Raw genomic sequence first — 11,456 nt, 5'->3', positions numbered from 1 at the left:
TCCGAACCTAACTTAATGTTATCCGATATATATTCTAATAATCAATTGGAGCCTAAAATGCATGCTATCCATTAATCTTGTATACTTTATAGTTTATGCCGCTTAATTCAATCTTTTTGGCCATATTATAAGACCAATATCATCCATAAGAAGCAGGGTAGTTGGAAGAGATTCTTAGATTGCAAACTATCCATGCAAACACGTTCTGAACACTTAACTCAATCTTTTTGGCCATATTACAAGACCAATATCATCCATAAGAAGCAGGTTATAAGTTGGAAGAGATTCCTAGATTGCAAACTATCCATGCAAACACGTTCTGAACACTTAACTCAATCTTTTTGGCCATATTACAAGACCAATATCATCCATAAGAAGCAGGTTAGTTGGAAGAGATTCCTAGATTGCAAACTATCCATGCATACACGTTCTAAACACTTAATTAATTAACTATAAACCATAGCCTTCATAGATGCAGGTTATTCTCTAATCTCTATTACCTCTTCTGCATGCAGAATCTCAATATGCAGAAACGGCGGCAATCCTTATCCTGATTACAATTCATAAGGATTATGTAGAATATAATTGGCAATTTGCAGTAATTAATAATTTAGTTCATGGCAGTAAAACAGTAATAAGACAATACTTGGTAATTGTAAAATCTGCATGAAGTTGCGTCAAGTTCTTTCTTTCATCCTGTATTGGTATTTACTAGACAACAGTAAATTAAGAAATAGTATCCTGAACCTAAATTGTACATATATTATGGCAATCTGCAATTAATTACTGATGTTTAAACAGTAAAAAGACAACATTTTGGTGAGATTTTCATGAAGTTGCGTCAAACTCTATGTTTCGGCATTAAAAATTTCACATAATCCTTATCCTTATCATCATCCCCTTTCTAGTTTAGTAGCTAAGCTCAAACTGATTGACTAAAGTTCGTAAGACTCTGGAGAAGAAAAGGTAGAAACTTATTTGCTAGCTATGTACGTAGTTACTGTGCTAATAATAATTAGTGTAATTTATTTGATTACTCATATTTTATGGTATTCTGAAAGACTGTAGCTTCATATGGATATTGCAATGTGAGGACAGACTGTTGACATATTTTTCTATCAAAAAAATAAAAATAAAAATGTTGACATACTTTCCTCATTCTTTTCTTTTTAGGGTTAGATGGGGGCTAATCTTAACCTCTTTTCATATGAATGAATGGGGAATTTTGAAAACAAAATTTGCTTAAATAATTTATATATGAAGTTTGATAATGAAGACTACATGCACCTTGATTGGTTTTATCTGCTTGTTCTTTCTCTAGAGGAAATATATATATATTTATATGTTGATGATGACCACAAAGTCCTCTACACGTAAACCACTTCTTAATTAATTTGATTTAGATTTTAATAAGGTTCTGACGAATGGCATAACAGCCGAATGTCATTGTATGGAATGGTGAACAGAAACACTGTTTCCCCCAGCTGGACGTATTCTGTTGTTTCTTCTTCCCATTGATAACTATAATGTCAGGACACTATTCTTCACTAATTAAATTGATTTGTTAATCGAGGTTATGGTTCTTATGAAATGATAGGTAATTACATTGAAAAGACATGATGAATAGTTACCTTTCTTATTTATTGATTAAAAAACAAAGGATACATGCAGCATATAAGCCACTTTCCAAGAAACTGCCAAGAAAAGAAGAACCTTTGAATCGGGAACCTCATTGAAATGAAGTTTGTGGAAAATTTGGTGATAGGGACTGGCATTTGTTTATGAAGATAATGAGATAGTGATTAGGAAATTCTTCTTTTCAATAATCTTCTCATTTTTTCTTGTAATTTATACTAGTTTGTCTCTAGATTGTCATGATAGGATTATATATACACTCGCACAATCAGACTTGTTAACAAATCAAAACCAACAGAAAGTCTTCATCTTTCTAACCTGTACTATTCATCAAAGAGAAGATGGAATCTGCATTTCTTGAGCCTTGGTTTTTCGAAAATTTTATAGACTCATCTTTTGACCAACCTGATTTCATCAACATGGATGATACTCCAATTGATAGCCCAGACTTCTCTTCTCTGTTCAACTCAAATGAAGTTTTCAAAATTTCGGAAATTGCATCAGACCCTTTTGCCACCCTGTTTCCGGGTGATGATCTGATTCAAGTGACATCCCAAGTGGAGGAAGTTTCAATGGATTTGGAAGCATATGAGACTAATTTGATGATAGAGGGTTTCTATGGTAATTCATTGGAAGGGAGTGAAGGGAGTTTTCCATCACAGCAAGCTTCTTCACACCAATTTTCTGCTGAAGGAAATGATGTGTGGAGTCCAAATTCAATAGTGAATTCTGAAGCATCATCAATGGACTCAACATCAATCCAATCACCACTAAATTTGCCTAGAGAAGAGGAGGGAATCGAGAATCAATTGAGTATTCGTCATCTACTTCAAGCTTTTGCTGAAGCCAAGGAATATGGCCAGAAAGATCTAGAGGAGGTTATTCTCAGCTGCATCAATGAGAAAGTCAGCCCAATTGGAGAGTCTTTCGAGCGCCTTGCATTCAACTTGTGCCAAGAAGTTGTTGATGAACATCAACAAGGCGGCGATTATCTCAAACAAGAATCCTTGAAGAATTTTGAGGCTGCATTTAAGGTGTTCATCCAAAACTTCCCCTATGCTAGGTTTGCTCACTATGTAGCAAACTCAGCAATCCTCGAGGCGATTCCAGCGGAAGCTGAGGCAATTCACATAGTGGATTTCGACATGAGAGAAGGGGTCCAGTTGTCTCAACTTATTGAGGCTTTAGCACAAAGATTCAAAACACTAAAATTGACAGCCATCAAGTGGGAAGAGGAAGAGAGTGATTGTGCTCCTCCACACGGGAGATTTGAGGAGACAAAGAAGCAACTCCAGAACCATGCTAGATCCTTTGGCTTAAACTTAAAGGTGGAAGAAGTAGCAATGGAGGACTTGATGACTGAGATAAAGAAGGCAAAGAAGAGGGGTGGAGGGAAAGAATTCTTAGCCTTCAACTGTATGGTTTCACTTCCACACATGAGGAGGAGAAGAAGCAGAGGGTATGTCATGGAGTATCTGAGACTGGCTAAGGAGTTGTTAGCCAATTCTGGGAACTCCAAGACTACTAAAAGTGGTATTATAACTTTCGGTGATGGGGATGCTTGTGAGAGACTTGGAAATCACTCGAGTTTCAGCTCATTCTTTAATGAGAATCTAGTGCATTACCAAGCCTTGCTGGAGTCAATGGAGTTGAATTTCCCAAGTCATCTGGCAGAAGCAAGAATGGCGATGGAATGCATCTTCATAGCACCTTTTGTCTCTTCCCAGGCTTGGTTCCAAAAGTGGACAGAAATGAAGGACTGCCAAGTTCAACCATGGTTCGGGCTTGAGGGTCGGAGATTGAGCAAAGAAAATTTGATGGAAGCCAAGGAAATTGTGGGAGATGAAAGATCCTATGGAATCAGGATTGAAGGACTCAATGGGAATGAAATGGTATTGGAATGGAAAGGAACTCCTCTGGTTAGAGTATCAACTTGGGAAAACCAAAGCTAAGCTAGATAAAAGTAGATAATTTTTTCTTCCAATTTATTTCAGCAACTGCATGTATTCAACATGCTGGACATACCTCAAGAGTTGCTGTACAGATTGATTGTGTCTTATGTTGTAAAAAAGAACATAAACTAAGTTGACAGATTGTTTGCTATAATTTTTGCTCTATTAGCCTGGTAAAAACTGACGTGTCCAAAACAAGTCACAAGTCAGCAGAAAGATTTTGAAGCTATATAACCTAATACAGTAAAACAGTAGTCAGGAACAATGATAAACCAATAAATTTTTACCACGTGTCATGCGAAACTAATGCTTACATTGACAACTGCTCAATCTGTTTTTGGTTCTAAAGATCCTTAATGAAGGGAGAAAAAATGGATAACCGTGATGTATAAGAGCATGTTGTTCATTCAAAAAAAAAAAAAAAAAGAGTGTTGTAAATCATTATGGCTATATCATGTAAATAGATATAGGGTAAATCATTATGTTGTTATAGGCTTACCCTTTCCATGTTTTATGGATGACTTTAGGAATCCTTGTTTTATGGAGGACTTTAGGGGTCCTTGTTTTATGGAGGACTTTAGGCTACATGTTCCCTATCTTCCACTATATGTAGTCCATTTCTCATCCATGTTATGAGGAGAAAAACAGAAAATACTACACTTATTATCTGCATCTAAACTCTCTCTCTCTCAAGTTCTTAGAAGCAAAGCTCTCTCTATTTTCTGAAACACTTTCTATGTTAGTTTTACAACACGTTATCAGCACGACTAGCTCTAGGATTCGGATTGCCGATCGACAAGAGAAGAGGTGAATAACTCTTGGGTTGCAGAAAAGAAGAGGTTCATCATTCAATCAACATCAATCTACCAGCTCTACAACCAAGTATGTTTTTCCAAGCAAAAACAGATTTTACTGTTTCAGTTTACCTTCTGTCCTCTGTGTTCCCGTATTTATTTAAAATAGTAATTCAACTCCAAAATTCACCAAATTTTGTATGCTAGAGCCTCTGTGTGTTTACTGCATCTCTATAATTTTTCATATTTTTCTGGGTTGTTTTGGTTGGGATTTTGGTTTGTTTTTCGACTGCTATTCAGTAGAAGCTGCAATCACGATTTATGACTTTTATTGAAGCATCTAGTTTAACTTAATCATCTATGAGAGACACTTATTTCTCTTGCACTATAATTGGCATAATGGAATGAGTAAAAGGAAAATCAATAGCTTTTTAATTTAGCTATTAATTCATGTATATTGTGACAAATATCTATAAATACTTGTTTGGACTTTGTGATAATGATACATCTTTCCTTCATTATTTATTATGATAATGTTTTGTGGTGTTACCTGCTCATATTAAATTTAAATATTTTACCCGCTTAAATTCTTTGCATTAGAATATATATGTGCGGAATGCAGGTACTTAACGAACCGGAAGTTCACACACATAAACATTGAACCAAAATTTCATACATAAATATTGAACCAGAAGTTCACATATAGTATCGAACCTGTAGTTTTGACAACACTGAAATATTATGAATCTTTCCAAGTAGGCTCACCCAATTCGATGTGATGTCTAGGCAAGATACAATGAGGCTGTGTACTTAAGAGAGCCTCGCTCCACCCAAACCTCATACTCTTACCTGGTCGTATTTAATTGGAGTTACCAAAAGGGTTGAGTAATAACTTTTCATTCCTTGGCAGACCAGCTTGAGCCCAGCAGGCCCACTCTCCCTCTGAGGGACCTAGCAGCCCAGCAGGCCTCACACACCATTTAAATTACGCATGAAAGGCCGGGTCACAAGCCCGCAGACTAAGCCCGATAGGCTTCACTATCAAGCCCATTCCTTAGGCTTCACACACCAAAATGATTTGATTCTACTGAGATTTGAACCCAGACAATGTACATGTCATTATGGCTATTGCAAATAAATTCACCATATTTCATATGTGTAATTAATTGCCAGAAGCATTTATTCACATAATTGTGTGACAATTAATATGTTATATTACTAGCATGCAATTAATGTCTCAATTGATTTGTGATTTCCATTTATTCAATTTGTGAGATATTATTTCAATTTGCTCTATTCAATATTATTGTGTTACTTGTCTAAATTTTCGCACTAGAATATATGTGTAGAAAATGCAGGTACCTAATAAACTAGAAGTTCTAAATGAACCAGTAGTTCATACACATATCGAACTTGTAGTTTCGATAATGCCATTTAAGAAACTTGAAGTTTCCTTCATAAATTCACCACACATGATAAAACCAGTAGATTTTACATGTTTAATCCGATTTTTCATACCATGTTATAGAACCTGAAGTTCCTATTAGTTGCTTATGGACGATATTACCCAAAGCACTAAGATTATTTGTTCCTTTCCTGTAAGAAATACCAAATCTCAACAAACTTGACTTTGTTTCTTTGGAGGTTTCCGGAAGAAACTATCTAAAGTGGTTCAAGATGTGATAATTCATCTAACTGCAAAGAAGATGAGATCAACAATCAATGCTAACAATGTCGTCATTGAGGCTTTTAATATGAGTGCCATAATTTTCAAAGGAAACATATGGAGAAAACACTCCAAGTTGAGTATCCGATGAAGAGGATACACAGATTCTTTGGGTCGCTCTAGAAGAGCACTTTCACCATCAAATGACCATTTTCTTGCTTGAAGCAAGACATGATTGGCAGAATGAAATTAGCCCATATGACCGTCTGCCACTTGGCCAAAGCCCAAGAGGCCATGTAATCAGGCTCCACGTGGCCAAGGCCCACGTGGTAGGAACCATGATGCCATAACTCAGCAAGCCCGAGTTGAAAGGAACACTGGTCCGGCCCGCTGCCACCAGAATCGATCAGCATGATCTTTGTTATCAATGTGGAGGAATTGACTGCTGGTCCCGCACCTGTTGTGCGATAGCCTAAGCAGTAGATGAGTATTACGCCAGTCGCAGAACTCGAAATACCAACTTTATTAAAGGGTCATTTTCTATCGATTCCACACTAGAGATCATGGATTTTCAGGCAGTTACTGAACATACCGAGGATTAGAACTCGAAGACATGGGTATAATTGGCCCCTTGTGCCATATCTATTTCATCTTAATGAATGAAACATCTTCGGATTTTGGTGATTTATGTTTTCAATTATTTTGGATTATAGAAATGTGGTTATGTTCGAATATATTTAATTCAATAAACTTATTCATACATGTGATCCATTGAATTAAATAAATGAATAGGCATATTCTGTGGGGAAGTTTGTTGTCCGGTTAAAAGTGCTATTACGCACACCATACTCCGAGATCGGAGATATGTTTCAAACTTATTGCCCATGCATACCTCTGTGACAACCATATCAGGCCAATCCAACCTGATAGAGGGCTATGGCAAAGCCCACTTTATGTTGTCCAATGGTACTGAATTTACCATTAATGAGGCCTTATATTCTCCACGTTCCAGAAGAACGTTATTGAGTATTAAGGATATTCGAACCAACATTTATCACGTTGAAACCCCTAAGAAAAATGAGTGTAATATCTTTGCATAACCTCTGAATGTGCGGCCAGAAGCGTATATTGGAGAAATTGAAATTTGTTAGCCAGAAGCTAACCAATTCGAGCAACTACTTGCTATGGCATGACCATTTGGGACACCCAGGTCAAAGTATGATGCACCGTATCCTCAACTTATCACACGGGCATCCCCTTCTGAATAAGGGTCCTGTGTTTAGTAACACATTACGCCAAACTTGCTCGTTAGGAATGTTAAACTCTAGACCATCATGTGCAAAGACTAGTATATACACACACCATTTTTCTGCACAGAATGCAAGGAAAATTTGTGGACCTTTCCAACCACCATGCGGACAATTTAAATATTTCATGGTTGTGGTTGATGTATCGACAAAGTGATCACATGTTACACTATTGTCCACAAGAAAATGCTGCTTTTGCTAAACTCTCGCCCAGATCATGAAATTGTGGATCACCACTCTGATTATCCCATAAAGTCCATAAGACCTGATAATGCCGGAGAGTTTACAGATTGTCACTTTGATGAGACAGTCTTCCCGCCGTTAGGGGGAGATAAGAACGTTACCGTTCCTGATGAACGACGTGAATTGACGTGGAATGTCCCCACTATGTCTCATCTCGATCCCCGAACCGCACAATGCGATAGTGAAGTGCGGAGAATTCTAGATCTACAAAGTGTAGCCCAAAATATGCCAGACGCTTTCTCTGATCTAGCTAAAGTGACGAGATCACATATACCTGCTGCAAATGTGCCTGCAAGAATAGATGTCCCTGTAGGACGCGTTGTCCCGGATGGACGAGGTACGACCATGGCGGCTAACCAGTCACATGTCCCTGCCCAGAAGCGAGGTAGACCACTAGGTTCGAAGGATTCCTATCCCCGGAAGAGGGTAAAACCAGCACAAACGAATCCACTAGACATCGCGATCTCAACTGATCCATCTCACGAGATAATTCCAGATTATAGGTCCGTCCTAGAAGAGACAACGTTGGGGGACGCTCCAACGTTTGAACCCACTCTCGAGAATAGAGAAATCTCGATAAATTATGCATGCTTAAGTGAGATTTGGAATCGAAATGAGATTATCATCGATGATATATTTGTATTCGCGGTAGCTACCGAAATTATAACTAGCGATGACATCGAACCTCGCTCCGTTGATAATGTCAACGTAGAGACGACTGGCCAAAATGGAAAGAAGCAATCCAGGTCAAATTAGATTCCTTGACAAAGAGAAAGGTGTTTTGGACCTGTTGTTCCTACACCTCCCCATGTTAAACCTGTAGAATTTAAATGGGTATTTATAAGGAAGCGTAATGAGAAAAATGAGATTGTGATACACAAAGCTCGTCTAGTGGCGCAAGAATTTTCTCAACGCCCTGTGATTGATTACGAGGACGCGTATTCTCCCGTAATGAACATCATAACGTTCCACTACCTTATCAATTTGGTAGTTTCCGAAAAACTGAATATGCAGCTTATGAATGTGGTCATAACTTATCTCTAGGGGGATCATAATACAGAAATATACCTGAAAGTTCCTGAAGAACTTAATATACCCGATGCAAATAGTTCTAGACCACGGAACACGCTCTCCATTAGTTTTGAGGCGTTCACTTTATGGATTGAAACAATCCAGACGGAGGTGGTATAACCGTCTAAGTGAATATTTAATCAGGATGGGATATGTGAATAATAAACTATGCCCATGCGTGTTTATTAAGGAAACAAGTTCCTAGTTTAGAATTGTGGCAGTCTATGTCAATGACATGAATTTGATCGATACTCCTGAAGAGATAAAGGAAACCGCAAAGCACCTGAAGTTGGAATTTGAGATGAAAGGCCTTGGGAGAACAAATTATTGTCTCGACCTGGAGCCCGAGCACAGTGCAGATGAAATTTTGGTCCATCAACCAAATTACATCCAGAAGATGTTAAGATGCTTTAATGAGGATAAAAGCAAGCACACCCATGGTCGTCTGAAGTCTAGAGAGAACCGTATCGTCCTGCAGATGATAACGAAGAGATATTGGTACCAGAAGTCTCATATCTAAGTGCAATAGGCGCATTATTGTACTTGGCTCAATGCCCTAGATAGGACATCTCATTCGATGTGAACTTGTTAGCTAGATATAGCTCTGCGCCAACACGCCGCCACTGGAATGGCATGAAAGACATTTTTCCGCTACCTTAGAGGTACAACGGATATGGGCTTATTCTATCCCTACGCATCAAGGAATGGATCAAACCCCATTGATCCTCAGAATGATGCTCGCCTTGTTGGATATGCTGATATAGACTATCTATCAGACCCGCACAAGGCACGTTCCCAAACTGGTTATGTTTTTACCATTGGGAATATTGCAATTTCTTGGAGGTCTACGAAATAGACACTTGTTGCTACCTCTTCGACTCATGCTGAGATACTAGCTCTTCAAGAAGCAGTATGTGAATGTACATGGCTAAGAGCCGTTACAAAGCATGTTCGAAGCACATGTGGACTGCATTCCACCACTGATGAACCAACCATTATCTACGAGGATAATGCTGCTTACATAGAGCAGATGAAGACGGGTTTCATCAAATGAGACAACACCAAACATATTGCACCGAAGTTCTTCTTCAATCAGCAACAACAGGAGCATCAGAAGATTGAAGTCAAGCAGAGTCGATCTGAAGATAATCGTGCAGACCTCTTTACCAAGTCACTACCAAAGTCTACATTCCAGAAGCATGTTCAAGGTATTGGTCTACGTAAACTATCTGAATTACCTAACATGTAATTTTCAAGGGGAGTCGAAATCAGGGGGAGTATCCCGAAGCATATACACTTGACCATCGTGTACTCTTTTCGTCCTTCGTCCAGGGTTATTTTGTCCCACTGGGTTTTGTTACCTGGCAAGGTTTTAACGAGGCACATCTTTAGAATGGTCACCCCACTTATACTACATCCTGAAGATGCTTTGATTTGACATATATGCATTTGCTCATCTTTTCCCTTCGACCACGGGTTTCTCCCACTGGGTTTACCGGGCAAGGTTTTGGTGTAGCAAATCTAAATGCATCCCTCTCGTAGACATACTACCTACTTATGATGCTAATAAGAAGACTCCACTTATCTCCGAAGCTGTGATATTACTACTCCACACTCATACGCGTTGTGCTCTTTTTCTCCTTCGACCAAGGTTGTTTTTTTCCCACAGGGTTTTTATTACTTGGCAAGGTTTTTGATGAGACAACTTAGAAGCGCACAACCCATGCAACACTATTGACATGAAATATCCAAGGGGGAGTGTTGTAAATCATTATGGCTATATCATGTAAATAGATATAGGGTAAATCATTATGTTGTTATAGGCTTACCCTTTCCATGTTTTATGGATGACTTTAGGAATCCTTGTTTTATGGAGGACTTTAGGGGTCCTTGTTTTATGGAGGACTTTAGGCTACATGTTCCCTATCTTCCACTATATGTAGTCCATTTCTCATCCATGTTATGAGGAGAAAAACAGAAAATACTACACTTATTATCTGCATCTAAACTCTCTCTCTCTCAAGTTCTTAGAAGCAAAGCTCTCTCCATTTTCTGAAACACTTTCTATGTTAGTTTTACAACAAAGAGCATGTTGTTTAAGCCTCTCATTTGAAAGATGTTATACACAGATCGTCATAAATAAATAAATAAAAATTTAAAAAAAAAACACCTACACAGATTGAGTAATATCCACAGAAATTTAGTTACCATATTGCTGAAAAAGAAGATAAAAAAAAACAAAAAAAAACCAAAAAAAAAAAAAACAAGTTTGACACAATTAGTTACCACAATGTTGAATTGAGTACAAATTTTAGAAGGTGTGAAAATATAATGTAGGAGACTTTTTAGGATCGATATTGGTTTGACCACAAGCAATGACGTTAAAAAACCAGCAGTTTTCTGAATATATCTGAACACGGTAAGAAATTACTAATCTGCTTGCTTATATCATCTCAACTCAAAGTTCTGTTTTCCTCCCATAAACAGAGTTCTCATCCAAAACATTGCATACTGATTTGCTTGTGTAGCTCTAATCGACTAAGATACCTAACATGAGGTAAATTGATATCTAAGGGATGTCAACATATATCTTGTGCCCTCCATTGAGAACCTTACAGAGCTCCAAGCAGACATGAACAGTTGCCATAGAAGTATATGCTGCAGTCTGAAAAGCGCAGGTCCTTGCCCTTACAGCTGCAAATCCAGCTATTTGTCCATGTGATAGTTTGTGTCATCCTCCTGGAAATTCAATACATATGAAAAGCGCCCTAACATCAGTTATGGATAC

At 38.0% G+C, this 11,456-nt stretch overlaps 1 protein-coding gene across 1 annotated transcript; it reads left to right on the top strand.

Moving 5' to 3' along the window:
- Nucleotides 1–1,887: 1,887 nt before the first annotated feature.
- On the top strand, nt 1,888–3,741 carry LOC133723771 (protein NODULATION SIGNALING PATHWAY 2-like). The gene has a single exon (XM_062150639.1). The coding sequence runs from the start codon at nt 1,977–1,979 to the stop codon at nt 3,585–3,587; it is 1,611 nt and encodes a 536-aa protein (XP_062006623.1). The 5' UTR covers nt 1,888–1,976; the 3' UTR covers nt 3,588–3,741.
- Nucleotides 3,742–11,456: the final 7,715 nt, after the last annotated feature.

This window comes from Rosa rugosa, chromosome 7 (genome assembly GCF_958449725.1).
Source record: "Rosa rugosa chromosome 7, drRosRugo1.1, whole genome shotgun sequence".
NCBI lineage: Eukaryota > Viridiplantae > Streptophyta > Magnoliopsida > Rosales > Rosaceae > Rosa > Rosa rugosa.
This window is presented reverse-complemented; position numbering and strand designations above follow the sequence as displayed.